Source organism: Lissotriton vulgaris, chromosome 3_2 (genome assembly GCF_964263255.1).
Source record: "Lissotriton vulgaris chromosome 3_2, aLisVul1.2, whole genome shotgun sequence".
Classification (NCBI taxonomy): Eukaryota; Metazoa; Chordata; class Amphibia; order Caudata; family Salamandridae; genus Lissotriton; species Lissotriton vulgaris.
In genome coordinates this window covers 134,773,298-134,792,985 of record NC_141690.1, presented here as the reverse complement: position 1 = coordinate 134,792,985, position 19,688 = coordinate 134,773,298, and the positions used below count along the sequence as shown (strand labels likewise).

Below are 19,688 nucleotides of genomic sequence, written 5' to 3'. Positions count from 1 at the left end.
TGAGTGCATTTTCTCAACAAACATATCCCAATTTAAAAAGGAAGAGGGGAGGAAGTCTAACTGCTGCATTTGTTTCCACTGGCCTATCCTTTAAGAAAATAAAAAAATCAACCAACCATTTCCTGCTTTGCAACCTATTAGACGTACGTCCTATTATCACTGTGCCACTGGAATAAAGCTACACACAACTAAGGGGCCCCTTGGGTAGATTGTGTTACAGTACAGGGAGGACCTGAGTTCAAACTGTGATGGGAAAAACATCAAGGAACTGGAAATGCAGCCCTGAGTAATCACCAGTGGCTGAGATTTATTCAAGCATTCCGCTCATCACTTTTTTGTATAATAAGGGCTTAATTTATCAAGATTTTGCATCGCTCTTACACCACGCAAGGGTGCACAAGGGCAACTCAAAAATTAAGTGAGATTTATCAAGCTAGGCAAAGCCACCTTGCGTGGCCCTCCCTGCCTGACTTCATAATTCTAGAGTAACGCAAGGCAGAAAAAATTACTGCCTTATGTTGCTCTGCAGCAGGGAGGCGTTCCATGGGTGGAGCATGTGTGTTCCCATGCATCCCCCCATGGAATTTAGCACATTGCGAAATTTACCAATAGTGGTAGACCCGGGAATGCATAAAAATGCTGCAACTCCCCACGTGAGGTGTAACAAGGAGAAATATCTTTATTTCTCTACGTTTGTTACTCTTACTATATGGGCTGCAGAGCCCACATAGAAAGAGGAAAATGCATCTCAGTATTGTTTTCAACAACCCTGGTTACAATGCAGGCACCCTTGCACCACAACGCAATGGTACCTGCGTTGGCGAGAGGCAACCTGAAGTGTGCCAGCCCAAGGAAAGGAAAGCAATGAGCAGTATATTGTTAAGTAGGGTGCATTCCTTCCCTTTTCCTTTCACACAGTGCAGCAAGGTGGCTTGCTATGTTGCGCTGCTTGAAGGAATGATGAATCTGCATCTTAATGTCTATTAATTGGCATCCATGAGCCAAGAAGGTAGAGCAACAGGGACCTGCTGATGGCAACATTCACATGCGTCTCAATTCACATATGTTATGGAGAACATTATCTCTGACAGTATGGCAGATGGTCACAATGAAAGGTTCAGTGTGCTCTTAGAATTTACAGCTCTGCTGGAACATAATAAATCTAAAGTTTAGGGAATTATGGTATATGTATTTATGAATAATGTGTTTTGCCAACGACTGGGCTTCATCTGGAAGCAATAGAGCATATAATATTGAGTAGTACAGGATTGGAATCATCTGATAGGAAAGAGTTTTTGAAAATTAAGGTGTCGTGCACTGTAGCTGGTGCTTTGACATCTTGTTTTAAGGTAAGACGTAAAACGTGTACATTCTTTTCAGTTTTAGTTGATAGATATGACAAAAATAAATTAATTATCAATTGCTGTGCTATTTGTTTCTCACTTGGTGGAGGAGTATTTTTAGCAGTCATATTACTGATAGCCTCACATAGGGGTGTGTCATTGTTAGGTCTCACCTAGCATTGCAGCGCATGCGCTGCTCGCTTTGCGAGGCATGCAGTATACACTACAGAGTGGAAGCTTCATGGAAGCCCCGCCCATCTTTTTCATTGGCTTAGGTTTGTAATGCTGCCTTCCAATTGGTTATAGGCCTGTTAGTCCCTCCTCAACAAGGCCATGTTGTTATTTGTATCCTTCCATGGCTACTGGCCCCTTTACTCAAAACACAATTTTCTTTCAGGTGTTCCACCCCGCACCCTACCGTAGTCCGTGACTTCTCAGGCACCACCCTCGCCGCCCCTCCCCCCGTTCATGCCTTCTCACCGACCGCACTCTTGTTTACAATGCAATAGGTCGCGCGTAAACGCCTGTCCTATTGCATTGCAAAGGCTTGTTTTTAAAGTAGTTCAAGCTTGCTAGTGTCCGGCCGCACTGAGGAGGAGTAGAGAGCTGGCACAGGTAGAGTATCTGTGCAGAAGCATGCGCAGTCAGACGCTGACTCACGGGTTGAGTCACCGCTTGTTATCGTCCGTCCGTCAGCCGTCAGAGTTTCCAATACTGTGGATTGATACAGCGCGGACTACCAGAGCCGCTAGACTAAAGGGTGGCAATGCAGTTCAATTACTGATGACTGGCTTCCTTGAGTTAAAATCAAGGACCCCTGGGGTATCAGTAAATGCCAACCTTGACTAGCTAGTTATGGCTAATCGTCCACTTATTAAGGCCCTAACCCCTAGTTGTACATCACAGGAAGCCCCAGAGCACCATCAACCCTTTGAAAAAATGTTTATTCGCAAGTGTAAGAACACACCCCTTCCTCCCATTAATGCTTTTTAACCCTCTTGGGGGAGCGAGTAATCTGTTCCCTGCGTCTGAGAGCCAAGACTTGCTGAGTTACATGGACCGAGCCGTGATTGCTGTGAGCCTAGGTCGGCACCTCTTGCTGCAGAGCATCCCCCATGGACAGAGGCATACTGAGAGCAATCTCACAGCAGCACCACAAGCACCAACGCCATTAGGGGAGTGCCCTGAAAATCCCATAGATCCAAGTTTTGAGCCTATGGAATTATATTCTGCTGCATCTGGGGGAGTCAAAGCTCCTCAACCATAAGTGGCAGGCATTTTAGGATTTTATTTTTAAGTCTTCTTTTAATGGTTATTATTGTAATAACTGTGTTCACTCTGCGAGGCCGCCTCGAAGTGGAGGTTGGGTGCTATTGATGCACAGGGCTCCCCAAAGTGGACTGAGAGGAGACTGTACTTTTAGAAGCGAAAGCGTAACTATTAGTGCAGTAGGTGTAGTAAGAGAGAGGAAGGGAGTGGCCTACTAAACACAGTTAATACCCAACTGGGGGGCAGGGGAGCTCATAAGCTGTAATTTAGGGCCTGTACCACCCTTGCCGTTTACGTACCACAAATGTACAAAAAAGCTCTGGTATACCTCCTAATCGCACAAAAACACCCTTGATGCAAATTTGCATTGCAAATCTTGAAATCCCAGAAGCTGCATCTAATTGCCTGAAAACAGCAGTTTAGTAGGTAATAGAATCTTGAGTGAGATTCAGCGGCGGCTGTCTGTGTTGAAATGAGACGCTGTCTTTTCGCACTCCTGGGGTGTGACGCAAGTCTCCTCAGTCCCTGCAGTGCGACCCCGTCCGCCCTCCTTGCCTTCCTTCCACCCACCACCTTCAGATCCCCCTATCCCGGTAGGAGTCTGAAAGGTCCTCACCATATTTGTGGGGAAGGCTTTTTAAAAAAAAAATGTTAAGCCACTGGGCAAAAAATCTGGATTTCACGTCCCATTAGTACCCGCCCACTTCAACCTCCGAGGGCCACAGCACAATCAATAGCTGATAAACAGCTCTTCCTGCTCTTTTACCCAGCCCTTTAGTCCCAGTTGTGGGGCTTAAAGTCAGTGACGCGTAAAGACTGACAGGAAGACACACTGCTCCAGGGCGCCAGGCACACCCACCAACGAGCTTGTGATCCTTGGTGCGACCCAGCGTGAGTGAGACTGTTCCATTCTGCAAGACCTACGCCGCTTTGTGAGTAGGCCTGCTCCTCCTGTAGCCAATGAGTGATATATGTTCCAGGATGTCTATCCGTTTGCAATGCAATAGGTCTCGCTTAAATGTGAGTCCTTTTGCATTGCAAATGTTTGTTTTTGAATAGCGTTTTCACTGCCTAAATGTTGAATCAAAGCGCTTAAACCGGGGACAGGAATCACTGAAGAAGAGACAACAAAAAACTGAACTGCCAGTATGAAAACTGTCCTGCCAGTAGGGCAGTGGAGCCAGAAAAAAAGTCTGCAGATGAAAGAGGTGTATCTTCAGAGACTTCTTGAGTGATAGAATGCGTCTTCAGTGCACGGAGAATGAAAGGATGGTTCACACATTCTAAAAAAAACAGGTCTCTATGTTTGCTGGACTTTAAAAAAAAAATACCTGTATGTGTGCTGGTCTGTACATGCGTGCCTATCTGCGTGTTGTGTTTTTCTGTATGCATATACTTTTTTTTTAAATTAAAAAGCAAAATTACCGGCTTTGTTAGTGCTTATTTATGAAGTAGTGTATTGTCGTTAAACAGTTAAATAAAGTTATGGGTAGTGTGTAGCCAACTCAAGCAGTTGCAAAAACAGCCACTGTCTGGAAGGGTCACTGTAGTCACGTAAATATTTTGCCAAGTTACTCCGAGCAGAACTATTTCGCCATCAATAGTTAATTTAAGACGTTTTCTGGTGTCTGAAGTGCACTATTGGGATCCGATGGTCGGGTAAAAACACTCTTTACCAGAATAAACCTCCTCGAATTGCACTATCCTTTCTTAAAAAAGACAAATCTCAGGGAGGATTGAAATTTCCAGACTTCAAATCTTATCATTACTCCTTCTCCCTGAAGCAAGCTCTTCGTTGGATATCTACAGATCCTCTTACTTACCCACCAGTATGGCTGTCCATGGAGAAATCTTTCATTTCCCCATTTGACTTTTCAGAAGTCCTCGCCTTTTCAGCTCACACTTCTTTTTTGCGTTCTCCTATTATTGCGCACTCGTGTCACATCCTCACACCCCTCCTCCCCTCTACTTACCCTTCCTTTGCTTCTCTATCTCACCAACCCATTTGGCACAATAAAATGCTCCGCATTAAACACGCTCCTTCTGTTGGAAATCCTGGCGCTCTAAGGGCATAAAGTGGATTTTGCAGTTACTCTGTGACGGAGTTCCCATCTCTTTTCCTGAATTGCAGTCTCATTATCCTCTCCCCAACTCTTTTAAAAAACAAAATAACCTATTGCTTCCTGCACTCCTTTCCTTCCTCCAATCCCTCCCACTTTCTTCCGAGTTTCCCCCCCTCTACCCTCTTCTGTCTCCTCTCTTAAATTCCTCTCCTTCTGATTTGCGCATCTACTCCTGCTTAATAACACCTTCTGAACGCTCTAAATCTCGCACTGAACTGGCCTGGGAACAAGATTTATCAGTCACATGGTCTGTCTCTTTATGGGATAAGCTTTGGATTAAAATTCACAAAACCTCTCGTCCTGCCAATACCACACAAACCCTTTATGTTGTCTATCAAAGAATATTGTTTTCTCCATCCAAATTAGCCTCTTTCTCCCCTGATATTTCTCCGGCATGTTGGTCCTGTTCATCCCCTTCTGCTGACCTATCCCATATGTTATTTCACTACCCTAACGTTACTTCCTTTTGGCATACAATAAGGGCACGTATTTCCCTTATCTTTCATTTTCAACTCCCCTTTTCTCCATCCATCGCTCTCCCTTTCTCCAGAGTTGCCTCAATCCCCTTCTCACTATAAGTAATTAGATCTTTTTCTCGCAGTGGCCTTCCACTTAATCACCTCCAATTGGAAAGATTCCTCAAAACTTACATATTCCACCTGGTGGAACGCTATTTGTTTTAATCACCGACTTGATACCAATTATGTCTCCCCTGTTTCCCTTGCCATCAAACGTGACCTCCTTTGGATTCCACTCACCGATTACCTTTCCTCCACTTCTTCTCCTTTTCCACCCTCTGTCAACATTGCTCCCATTAACTTGCCTGATGCAGTTCGCAAACCCCCTTGAACATTTTATTGTTGTCTTTTTGCCTATTATTATACCGTTTTTTATTCTACCAACTGTATTTATATGATTATATGCTTGCATGATTTTTCGCATTCAATGTAATTTGTGCACTTGCTACTATACTCTATTTTATTCTTATTGTCTCATTGTTATTTTTTATATTTTTTCTCTCTCCTTTTTTCATGAATGAGAGTGTGTCGTTTATTGATTCCGCTTTCCTATTCCTTTGCATTGTTTTATTCCAGTACTCCTTGTATTTCATTATTTCTTAAGGCATCTTCACTTTTGTATTTTCTATTTGGTTTCAATAAACTTGAACTTAAAAAAAAAACACTCTTTACGCTCCTCCCTACTATGGTACTATTGCGTCCAAATCACTGGAATGGAATGTGTGGGCAGTTTACCCAGAGCAGTTCTCCGTGCGGTCAGGGTCCTTGACAAACATAGCCGTCGATATGAGACCATGAAAATGAAGTTGGCCACTGAGGGCACTAGAGGGCACTTCTATTGTTTTTGTGCTTATCTTTTTATAGCCGAGCAGCAGAGCGCGCTTCCTTCGCCTAATACAAATGCCTTCTCCTGATGGATTTTCGTTGCCCTCAGCTGTGGCCGCACTTGCTCCGTTGCTTCGAAAACAGGGAAGTGTTTGGGAGGGAAGCACTTTGGAAAGGAGGCCAGTGGGTACAGTAGTACAGTACGCGCACACCTCTACAGGAACACACGTTCAGTAAAAACAAGTATTGGCCAAGCCAATAGGTCTGGTTTTTGAAACTATTAGCATTGCCAGGGGGGCCTTTTGTTTATGCTGCACAGCATCAGCATCAGTGCCGATGTTGTAAAGTAAAAGAAGAGCATTCATCTCCACCAAAAGCGCATAAACTTTCGGCTCATTTCCAGGTGCTATAAGTGCAGCATAGGGCTGAAGAGCAAAACCATGACATAGCTTGCATTGCTTTTACTGGCATGGAAGTGCAATAAAAGCAGTTTCTCATGAACGCTGACACAATCAACTTCATTTAGGATCCGGGCTACGTCTCCTTTTAGTTAGTTATTTAAACAGCGATGGTGAGGGGCAGGGCAGCCGTCGGGTGTTGAGGGTGGTAGAGAGCAGTCAATACAAGAGTGGTCAGCAGCCAGGGAGGGGGGAAGGGGTAGGACAGAAATAAAGGATTTTGGAGAGCATGAGGTTAAAACACATATAAGGCTTGATGCGGAGGAGTGCAAGAAGCAACATGCAATCATTTTGTAAACAAACAGACCACCTGGCACATAGGTGCCAGACTACTCCCAGTGCCTTATGAACCACTTTACAGCATGTTTGTGGGAAACAATGGGGTTTATTTACAAGCCCTTTGCGCCGCCGGTTTGTCACTTTTTACTCACATAAAAAGTGATGCTACCAATGTGTTCCCATACCTGGCGTGTCACGCAGTTTGGTGCTTACTTTCCCTCCATGTTAAAGAACCATAGTTGTTTCAGCACCCAGGCTAATGTGCTGCATAGCTAAATACATATATAGTCCCAAAGGCGAGACCAACTGCATTGCAAGTGCTTGTTAGGGTTGTTAATTCTTACTTGCCTAGACTTCTTCTTACATACCATATTGTACTATGGTGCCCCATCAAAGACAGAAAACACCAAAATATAGAATAAATTGCTTTCGGTTGTACTAGCTGACATCTTTTTCAATTCATAGCACTGTAAGTACAAGTGTTCATATTGCTTAATTTACTGTTCTTACTTTATTAACCTCGGAAATAAGAAGGGCTCAGTTGACCCAGTCAGGTTTTGAACTTGTTACCTATAGCTGATGCCAACAACATGCATTAAAATCTCATGGCCATCTTGTTGACATATGGTAATATGTTCTAAAACCGTACACAATCTAATTAAATAAATAAAAATTAAAATGTTGAAACTTGCTGTTCTAGAATACTGGCATGTTTGGTGCAAACTTCTAAATTCTTCAGAAATCTTTGACAGTTGCAATTGTCTAGGAGTATGTAGATGCGTAAAAGTTTCCATGTGTGAATTTGTACCCAAGCATACTTTTCAGAATTAGGAAATGCAAATATTACTTTCCATACAACATTTTTATCTACCCAAGGAAAATATTTTCCTGGATAAAACTTAGGGGTCTATTTGCAACGGTACATATGTAGATTAACTACATGTAAATATTCTCCTTTATGTTTGAGTAACTTCACTACTTTTGCTTATTCGACATTCACAAGCAAAAAGTTACGCAAAAGTGCAGGCTTTACATGTTCCTGTCCCTTGAATAAGTGGGGGATGTTACAAAAAAAATCATACAAGACCGTAAAACAATCATTAGTAGTGACCTGAATGCATATTTGAAGTTCCGCACGCTATGCAAGGACTCCACAATCGGGACAAAGATCTCCCTTTGGTAAAGTATGGGGAAAAGTTTAAAAGTTTAATAAATATTTGTTTTTAAATTAGACAGACATTTTTATGTTAAATATTTAATTTTAATTAATTTCAGGTATTGATTATAATTTAACCAATATAAAAAGCTACAACATTAATAGCTTATCTTTAAATAAAAAAAATTATTTGTAATATTTTGAATTAAAGTAAAGTATTTTTTCCGAAGTTTAAATTAGGAACAAAAATGTACATCTAAAGTAATAAGTGCATATTTATCATGTATTAAAAGTAGTAAAAAAAGTATAGAAATAGTTACAATTATTTGAGTTATTTTAATAACATTTATAATACATCAAAACGTTTACAATTAAAATAAAAACCTTATTTTATGGATAAATCTTTTAAATTAAAATATCTTTATTTATATTTTAAATATATTCATTTAATTTAATTTAGCATTGGTTCACATTGGGTTTAATTTTAAGTCCTACCTCCATTATTCTCTATAGCAGGGTGCTGCAGTACCAGTGGATGGCGTTCCTAGGGGTTTTTAAAGTCACCACATCTATTGTTTCCTATGAGAGGGTATTACAGGTCCAGTGGTTGGCCTTGTGTGGCACTGGACGTACCCTAACTCTGACCTGGAATATATTTACTACTGTTTGGGGCCTTTTTTTGGCTGTAGTAAATATAGAAGTTCCGTTTGTAAATAGCAATGGGCTTAATTTTTGTGGGTGAGTTCATGTCCCTCCCTAATCTTCCCTTAATTCTATCCTTTTAGTCATAAATAATTCACACTTTGCAGCCATTCCCCTCTGTTACTCCCACATTTACTACTAAACAGTGGCAGCTGGTATCAGGGCAGAATGAAGAGCACGGGGTAGCGGGAAACGACGGATCACATGAAACAAAATTAAAAATTTGAACTTTTCTTCAGCCAGCTGCAGCGCGTTCTTCTGCTCCTATGCAGACAGGCTCCCAAAAACCCCTGCGGTCAATCCTGATGTTGCTCTCAGCAGCATGAGAGCAGCATCAGGATTGGCCCAAGCACCTTTGATTTGCGCTCCCAGGGAGATTGGGAGCCTGTGCCTGCTGTCTCCAACCAGACAATGCAGCTCGGGTTGTCAGTGCGCAATAATAGCTTGGCTGCCCCGAGGCGGCCAGCCAAACCCACCTGTGCACTGAAGGCAGTGCAAACAACTCCCCCTCAGTGCCGGTCATCCCCCTGGGCCCATCCCCAAGGTACGGCTCACTTAGAAGAAAAAGAAAACAATAGTAATACGGATTTATAACCTCTTTTATTATCATTTTATTTTTCAAGATTTGAGGGTGGTAGCAGGGGGGAGCGATGCTTCTCCACCATAGCGGAGGAGAAGTTGATACTACTAAAACATATACTTATGTGTGTAGAGATCTCCGCAGTTGGGGCAGAAATCTCTGCCAACAAAACACAGTAGAGGTGATGGTATTAACCTTAATACGTAGGTATGTGAATAGCATTTTATAGTAAATTAGTATTACTATTGTAGCAAATGTTCCACAAAATGCAGTTCATGAATAGGCTCTTCAGTGCTTTTGCTGCCGAAAAAAATGGTGTCAGCTGGAATGCGATGACTACATATCGAATTAAAAGGACTCTCGTTGACTTTATCTTCCTGCTTTACCCCGTTGAAGGACAAGAAGCTTTTAGACAGTAGACTAAATCCCTCAACAACAACTTTAACAGGTGAGACCTGCTTGGCCAACCTAACTCTTGATTTGTCACAGTTGATCTGCACTTGCTCCTCGGTCCCGTTCAACAGCGACTTGAACTTTTGACTTGCACTTTTTGTTTTCCTTGAACTTTTTGCATTAAAACATTAGCAACTCATATCTATGTTTACCATAATTCACTTTTGATTGTTTTTTTGTCTTTTTGCCTAATAGATTTGTCTGTATCGTTCCAAATTGGTGTGTGAGTTTTATTTTGTTTTCTTGACTTCAAATATAAAATATGCTAATTGCCTTTTCGTGGGCCATAATGCAGGAATATATACATGGCAGCAGATGTACTAATTGTAAATTAGTGTTTCCGTTAATTTGCATTGACATTTTTATAAATATAAAAATCTACACACATCATATCAAGAATCTGATGATAATTTATGTTTTTTTCTAATTATGTGTGTATTCCCCTTTGTATGCTTATATATTCTGGAGATCATGAAAATTCAGACTAGAAACACATATTATTTCTCGTCTTCCTAGCGAATAACCCAGATGGCCCTCTTACAATCCTCAATATTTCAACTTTCTATTCCCATTCCATAGTTATCACCTAGCATGTAATTTATGTTCTCAACCCCAAAACCGACTTTCTCCATTTATATGTGCCAATTTCACATAGACAACAATTACATATTTTAATGCGCCACATACATTCATACATTCATTTTCACACAAGGGGTTGTTGCAGTGGGAACATTTTCAGCATGGGATTAAAAGACACCTTGTCAAAAGATGGACACGTATTGAAAACTACATGTTTTTGTTAGTAGCTCATTTATGCCAGAATTCAATTCAGTGGGACATTGTATCTATATTTTCAATCAAGGGAATTTTTTTTAATAATTGTTTTATGTTTCTTGTCTATTATATTGTCATTTATTTTGCTTGTTTAAATAGGTTTTAGTGTTCCACAGGCATGTTTAATGCAGTGGTGGTAAAAAGCTGCCTGAGTCACACAAATGGTATATGGTTCCAACGTTCATGACATGGTATGCTAAGAAACCTCCCAAAAAATGTTAGAAAATTATACAAGGAATAATAAATGAGTGGTCACGTTAATTAAGTGTTGCGTCCACAATGGCAAATGGAATGACTTTGTAATTGGTGTAAGTAGAGGTATATTTTTTTAAGTAGCAAAATCAATTCAGTGCAGCTAAGTTCTCGTTCAACCTTGATTTCTTGCAACAATTTTGAACATGTAAGAACTTTCTGGGGTAGGTAAAGCATTTATATCCAACGTGGGATGTTGTGGTTTAGAGAATGTAAGCATTGTATTTTGCAATTTCTGCAAATATGAAAGAATTTCCACATTTGCAAACAGGGAGAGTTTCCATGTGTATCTGGGTGGCAGGGCCGGACTGGCTGTAGTGAGCCCCGGGCAATCCCCCAGTGCGCAGCATTGGTGGGGCCAGTTTTGGGCCCCAAGGGGCTGTTTTTTTGTTACAGGTCCGTTTTTGCAGCATCAACCAAATCGGCCGAAAACCGGTCCTGACAGAGAGCTCGGCAGCACCCACAACCCCCCGAGGGGTGGGGTGGGGGGCAAGGGGGGGTGGAGGGCATATGAGCACTTTTCCAGGGCCGGTTTTGGTTCCAAGTCCGGAACTGCTGGGTGGGTCTACCAGCACAAATTGTTCTTAGTGTTTTCCAAATATTTGCAGGTATTGCTCTGCTGTTAAAGCACTCACAAATCTACTCCTGGCATGTGCAGGAGGACGTTTGTTACTAGGATAGAAAAAAAAATGGTAATTTACATGTGCCGTTTTGTTTCCACACGTGTATTTGAATACTTGTTTACTATTCTGCCTAAATAGGAGTATTGTTGAAAATCTGTGACTTGCACTTTTCCTAGACTATACCCAAAATTGTTTGCAAATTCCCTAAAAGTTGGGAATCTGCTCTAAATGTAGGAGGCATATTATTGGCAAAAATGTTGGATTTTTTACAGAACCAGATGCAAAATTGTGCACTGACTTTTTGCACTACAGTCTGATTTTGCAAACTGACCTACATATTTTAGGAAAATAGGTTGTTGGTTGAGGGGGTCTAAGCCCTTCTCAAGCTACAGCCATAGAATCCTTGTCAGGGAGAACCACTGTCACCAAATTAGCCTGTGCTTAACCCTCTGTTAGCTTGGAACAAAATCAGTCATGCTTAACTTAGAGGCAATGTGTAAGGTATTTATGCAGTAATCAAACAGTAACAAAGCGAAAATACAACACAAGAAAATCCCCACACTAATTTAGAAAAGTAGAGTAAAATGTAATCAATTATTTGACACCCAAATGACAAACATCCAATTTGTAGCACCTGAGATTCAATTTCAAAGATTCACGGTATTTATAGCACCTAAAAGCACAAAGTCCAACTCGTAGTTATCTAGACATGTGCGACGAGGTGAACTTCACAGGTTCAGGCCGAGCGCGATGGAGCACGGGCCGGAAATAGGGACCAGGTAAATTTTACTGCAAAAGTTACTTTCTAAAGTCCAGCGCAAAGTGTTCAGTTTGCAATGGAGGATTCTGCAAAGAGCAAGGAGAGCAAGATCATCGCAGTAGGATGAAGAGCTGGCCGGTTGTCGTGGACAGGCACCTATGTAGCATGAAGATCCTGTTTGGCATCGTAGAAGGTCGTTTCTGGAGTTCCACACTGGCAGTCACCGTGGGCTGTCACTACTCTAGTGCAAAGTGCATATCTTGCATTGCTGGTCATCTCTAGCAGTCCCTGTAGCATGAAGACTCGGGTCTGCTGGAGATTTATGTTGGTGTTTGGTGCAGACAGCAAGATCTTGGCCCATTCACAGATTTCTCATTAGTTTTTCAGAGCAGCGCAACTATTGCCACACCAAGAGTCCGGGACTTATGGGGCACCTTTTGAGGATGAGGAACTCAATCTAGCAGAAGCAAGCGGGTCCAGTTGTATGTCCAGTGCAGTAGGTCTGCTTGGTGGTTGCAGGGAGACCTCTGGAGTTTTTTCGTGGCCCTCTAGCTCAGAACAGGAGGTCCCTTGGAGTCAATTCAGTCTGGAATGAAGGGTTCAGGTCCACGCTTCCTTCTCAGACATGAGGACATGCCTCAAGCAGCAGAGGAGTCCTCTGGTATCCGGCAGTGCTTCTTCAGGTCCGGGAGTGTACTGAAGAGTGGGTCAGAGGGTCCCCTCTTTGGGTCTTGGCTTCACTGCTTGAGCCGCCCCAACCCCTCCCTCATCGCTGCTTGCCTCCGTCTGTTAGGGTTGTATGGCTGTCTGAGTGCCGCACTCCTTTTTTAAATCTTTTGGTCTTTATTGATTTGGCTCAAAACATTCAAGAAACACTTGAGGTAAACAGGAGACACTGCTCTTTTTATTTCATAATAACAGGATGTGACTTTGATTGAGGCACATAGGGATGTATAACGGACACAGACACAGTGACATTGCTCACCCGATGCCAGCACAAAGCTCCACAACCTGTTCCTGGTTTAGGATCGGCTCGCAGTTTCCATTGGTGGAATTGCGTTGTGAGTGCCTCCCGCCAATCTGACATGGTGCCCTCGCCTTTTCAAACGGATGGAAAGTATTTAAAGGGGATGGCAGAGCGACATCGTCCGTGTTTCAGAAGCCCGTTATATTGTGTTTACAGTGTAGTTTATGTCAAGCACATCTTTGTTAAAATTAAACCATTGATTGAATTTGAGCGAATAGCCCGTATCCATACAGACTCCTTGGGTGGGGGCTTCTAAGCTGCTTATTATATTGATGGCTTTTCCTACTCTGCAGAAAATGAAAACAGGCATCTGCTTCCTCCATCAAAGCAAAAAGAAGTCTTATTTTGATATTACCAAGTGTTCATTTCTTCTGTTGCCAAAATTCTTATGAAAAATAAAAAGAGCAATTTTCGCACATTCTGTCTTAACTAGACTCGAACAACTGACGGCAAGTGATAAGCATGTCTTCTTTTCGGAACTCGTTATCATTTGTGAAAAGCGGTGTTTTAATACATTTGTATCTAGAAGGCCTTAATTTGCATTTACAATTGTATGAGCGTTACCACATCTGGTTAGTTTCAGGCAGAATCACGTACTTCAAATAGGTGGGTTATGCAGCCCGCACCATCTTAGAACATGGAAGGAAGATGCAAAATGCAAATATTAACCTGACTATGTCTAGAACTGGAGATTGTATTTATTTGATGAACAAGGACTGTTTTAAAGTGTCTTCTACAAACTTCATAGAATCCCTTCCACCTTTGCACTTGAGAGGGTTTTTTTCAGTCTGTAAAAGCCACAGAGCGAGGAGACTTTTGTCATCTATTGAACGCAGTTATTTTTTTTTTTTATTCATAATATTTTGATCCAAAATTACATTTGCTTTTGTGTGTTGTATTTTGAATGCTTGCTACCGTTATTGGGTAGTGGATGACGATTGCGCTTGTTAACCTTCTACGCCCCCCACCTTTGCCCAGCACAATGTTCCGCAAACAGGACTCAGCGAGCCACCCGTAATTACCATGCCCTGCTCACGCAGCAGAGCCGACAGTGAAACTTCAAAGCGGTGATAAATTGTACCACCTGAAGCAGGAGTCATCTGAAGACCCAAGAACTCTTGGAGGGGAGGAAGAAACGGCTGCTTGATGCCATTCACACTGTTTTAGCCAACTTCAGGGGGTAAGAGAAGAGACAAGAAAACAACACTGAAGACTGCCAGCATTGCAGTAAATAGACAACAAGAATTTATCTCCACATATTTCAACACAACGCCACACAAGTGCCACAACACACAAAGCCATGTCACATAATTCCACTACATACAACACATCTAAATATCTCATCTTTACCTGTGACACAATTCAGTTATACACTCCACATCATTCCACTCCATGCCACATAATTACAAATCAATAAAATAAACTACACATATTTCCACTCCGCTCCATGCCACATAAATCCATACCATACAATTACACTCCACGCAACACAATTCAACTCAAGATACCTCCCCTACACATCACTGCACTTCAAACTACATAATTACATTTCACGCTGCATATTTACTCCCTACATATATCCACTTGTGATCAGACTGGGATGGATCCCATGACTTCCAAGATTGGTGCTGCATCCTTCACTACCGGATGATGTTATTCTGCACTAGCTGTCCAGGACGGGCTCTAGGGGTTGTCACAGGGCTTCCAAAATTTAAGAGGAGGAGCAATTGCAGGAGAGGCGACAAAGGTTTCTGATGGAAACAAGGACACTGAAGAAGATAACTGGAAAGAGGAAACTTAGCAGACAGACGCCAAAACTAGTGAGCAAGACAGCGGAATAGCTGAGCTGGAAGAAACCAACCGAAATGTTGCCGCCATCTGATGCTCCGACGCTGCCAGAAGACACCGGCATCACAGAGAGAAAGAACTGCTCTGGGAGCAATGCGACTCAGTCCAGCTCCCCCAAAGAAGAGACAGATGCTGAGATTCCCACTGCAGCTGCCCAGGAGGGTCATGGCCACAGGCAAGTGCCCAACACACATTTTTTCACCTTAAGGAGTAGGTGGGCAGGAGTATGTGCTGCACGGTGTGATCGATAGAGAGCTGGGAAGACCATTCTCTGAATGTTGTTTACACTGATACCACAGGTGTGGTGACAGGCACACATGGAACAAGGCACCAACTTTAAAGATTAAAGATTGGCCCCTTGTCCTTTCTGATACATTTTTTAGGGACACCTTATGCCCTCTACTGTGCTCGGAGGGGAGGACCAAAACAAGAAAAGAACCAGCTTTGAATCTCTATTCATAGAAGAACCTGCACCTGATATGTATTACCCTTACTCTAGTCTGGCCTATTGGGTGAGCCAAGAAAAGAAAATAGAGAGAATACAAAAAAACAACATACCTGGAGACTGGGGTTATCATTCAAAGGCAAGGGCAGGTGGGATGAGAAACCATGGAGTGGCCACAATGCTCCATTCCAAAACACATAATTACACTCCCAAAAACTCATCTTCGCTACATGCCACATAATTCCACACCATATAATACCACTCCACACCATCCCACATAATTCAATACAACACCACACATTTCGAACCTACACAATTCAATACCACGCAATTCTACACCAAACAACATAATTACACTCCACATAATATCACTCAATACCACATAATTCAACTTCACACAATTACACTTTACTCAGTACCACATAAATGCTCCCACAAAATATACATTGTGTGCCAGTGCAACAATTCAAATAAATACACTCTACATCATGCTACACAATTTAACTCAACACCTCACAGTTCCATGCCAGACAATTCACCTCAATTGATTTCCATTCCACACCACATACTGCCACTCCAACCCACATAATTCCACTCCACAAAACAATTCATCAACACACCACATACATCCAATTTAGATCACAGAAATCCATATCATGCCACACAATTCAACAGCCTACTGTATAATTCAACTCCACTACATGCCACAACACACAATACCACTCCACATATTTAGACTCCATGACACACAATCCCACTCCACATAATCCCAGTACACTTAATACCACATCATTTCTATCCATATAATTTCACTACACAGCAGGCCACATAATTCCACTCCACAACTCACATTTTCACGCCGCACAATTCTGCAACAAATGATTCCAATCCAACTACAGAACTCCACTCCATAGGACATTTACAACACCAATTACTCTTCGATTTGCCGCGACCTATTGGCTTTGCCTATGCTTGTTATACCTGGTGCCTATTTTGTAGTGGAAGAAACTTCTGGAGTCTTACCTCTGCAGAACTGTTTGGAATTTCCTGCATCCGTGTCCTGGCCACAGTCTCTTTGCTGGCACAATAGACAAGTGTGAAGTCCTTTGTGTGGGAGCTGAGGCAGGGTCTTTGAAGTGCAAGTGTGACAAGTGACAGCTTCGCCCCTCTCATCAAGTCAAGATAGACCATCCTGCCAACACCCTGACCCCTACGTGTGGCTGTCTGAGAGTACTAAACAAATACCACTGCCAACCATACCTAGTTATGTGACACAGTAACAGGTTGTAGGCACCAAATTGTTAGAGCAAGCAAATTGCAACTTTCTAAAAGTGGCATTTTCAGAATTGGGACTTTACCATTAATGCGGGTTTAAAATTAGAAGTCCTCAGACACGAAACATGAGATTCCTACCTGCTCTCAAACAAACATCATGTATTAAATATAATAGGGTAACACAATGTTATCCTATGGAAAGCAGTAATCTTTGCCATAATAAAAAACAAATGTGAGAGTTTTTCACTACCAGGACATGTAAACCTTAAAAGTACATGCCCTATGCCCCATGGGCTGTTTAGGGCCTACCCTACGGGTGACTGATGTGTATTTAAAAAGAAGGTTTAGGCCTGGAAAAATTCATCTTACCAGGTTAAAATAGTGTTTACAACTGCGCACAGAGGCTACAATGGCAGGCCTGAGACATTTCTTTAAAGGACTACTTAAGTGTTTGGCACAATAAGTGCTGCAGTAACACTAGTAGCATTTAATTTACCAACCGTGTTATATGACTTCGCGAAGGACTTACAAGTAATTCAATTATGCCATGTTTCAAGTAGCGAGAACAGGCAGTTTATCACTGGCTATCAGTGTTAAAGTGTGCAGAGTCCTAAAGACATCAGAAATGAGTTAGGTAAGCTGGAGAGTGAAGGCAAAAGATTTGGGGGTGGCGGTGTAAAGAAGTCAAGTTCCCACACATATCAGTAGGTCAGTTTGAAAAATTGGCAATCACATGCATCACAGAATGGCCAGCTTAAAGAGTGTTCATCAGGCAGGTTACAATGTGCAGCCTCCTTGATTGGCTACAGGTATTGTGCCCTGCAAGGGACAGGAGACCATCATTGCTGTGACTGCGCTTCAAAACTTTTTTTGAACCAGCCTGATATTCTTGCAGGAAATAGGGCTGTTTATTTTAAAAAAACATTTTGAAAAAACGTAATTGACTGTTGACAGTGGTTCCTTACATCAATGCCTACTACCCCCAAAGTTGCCACTATGATTCCAAATGGGTGACAGGGTCCAAAATACATCTCTTCTCCTTTGTGAATCAGTTACCATCTCAGCTTGAGAGTCGGCAACTAACATTGGTTGGTGACTGAAACTGTACTTGCTAGCCATTGATACAGACCTCAATGATGCACTATTTGGAGGGACGCCCAAAACTACCTCTTTCCAAACTGCGGTTTGGTAGGGGTCAAAAAACTCATTTTGGGAATTAAAAAAAGTTTCCAAATCGCAAAATTGTGTTAGTCATTTGAAAGGGGGCTTTTTGTAGTTGAAAATCCTTTGATTTTTGCACTGCAGGCTTATTACAACTGGCTTAAAATGTCTACCTTTTTCCGAGGCACATATGTGCATCCATATTTGTCTCAATCTGACAGCATCACTTTAAACCTAATACACCTTGTATTTCGTAAACTAATGTTCATTAATTCAGAGATAGATTAATGTTGGTATCCTGGTATCATAACAAATATGAGACCTGTACAATAAAAAAATTATTTAGTATGAAAGGTATATCTTGAAATTAGGAATACCTAAATATTTACACATACAATGCATACTCTGGAAATCATGTAAATAAACATGTTTAGTTGTGCACATTTTAAAAAGGGAAAATACAACTTCTATCCTTCAACGAACTGTTTATGTCTATGTGTTTTCTAAACATTAGAAAGCAAACAATGATACAAATACAACAAGAACAGCTTACCTGTAAAGTAAGACACACTGTAAGCAATCCAAAGAAGAACGCCATCAAACCAAACCCTCCTATCAGAAGAGGTCTACGTCCAAGCCGTTCAATGGTCAGGCCCTTTAAAAAAAATCAATGATAGTTTAATGAAACAAAGTATTCGTATTTGCTTTTATATAGTGCTTACTAACCCTGGAGAGCTGTGTAGTGCAGTGAAAGAGTAGTTTACCATCATTTCTGCAACAAAGTGCCTGCCCTTTTTTAAATTGAAAGGGAAAATACTTGCACTTCTCAGCCTGCTGCAATACATTTAAGGAGAGAGTTCAGGCATTTATCAGCAGCAAAAAGATACAGTGGATCGTGAGTATCAACTTCTATATTTCCATTTAAACAACAGGCTACAGGTAAATAGCATTTGGAAGGTAAAGCGATTTAGCACTAGTGAAAACATTCTAACTCTCTGCAAGTGCTTCAAGTGGACATGTAAGGGGAGATGCCAGGGAAGGAATATAATTCAAACTGGAAGTTGTGCTTTCACTGGCTCTGATTAGCACAACAATTCCAGTGCAATTACATGGGGATTAAATTAATGGTGAACACAATGTGAAGTCTACTCTCACACCAGACTTATCCTGCTAGGCAATGGCATAACTTAAACTAAAGCCTCCCTCTGTCGGCCCCTGAGACAGCTACCTAAAGAGCTTAGGCCCATATTTATCATTGTGTTACATCACCCTTGCTCTGTGGAAGGGCGATGCAACACTAAAGTCAGATGCATCTAGCCATGCAAGGCCACGGCATGGCTTGATAAATCTGGAGTAATACAGGGCAGCATAAAATGCTGTCTTGCATTACCCTGCCCCAGGGAGGCATTCCACCGGTGGAGTCTGGGTGTTCCCATGCATACAATCATAGATTTTGGCACATTCCCAGATTTAACATCAGTGGTAGACCTACGTCAAAAGGGGAGGAGTAATGAGGAGAAATATCTTTATTCCTACTAGTTTTTTCCTTTTTTTCTGTGGATACTGCATTCTGCATCCTTGCATCCTGGTAAGGCAGCCAACAGTGTGCCTGCACAAGGAAAGGTCAGAAATGCACCAAATGATGTTAAATACTGTACATTCCTGTGCTTTCTCTTTCACGCAACGCAGCAGGGTAGCTTGCTGCATTGCACAAAATTATGATGTCCCCTTAGTGTGCACAGCAGGGGCAATTAGAG

At 41.8% G+C, this 19,688-nt stretch overlaps 1 protein-coding gene across 2 annotated transcripts in view; it reads right to left on the bottom strand.

Annotated features, from left to right (window-relative positions):
- Positions 1 to 19,688, bottom strand: part of SLC2A9 (solute carrier family 2 member 9) — a 1,599,887-nt gene that overhangs the window by 576,241 nt on the left and 1,003,958 nt on the right. For both annotated transcript variants that reach the window (XM_086964092.1, XM_086964093.1), the window contains exon 10: positions 18,485 to 18,586. In XM_086964092.1, the coding sequence (XP_086820218.1) occupies positions 18,485 to 18,586 (102 nt within the window). The remainder of the gene's footprint in view (positions 1 to 18,484; positions 18,587 to 19,688) is intronic.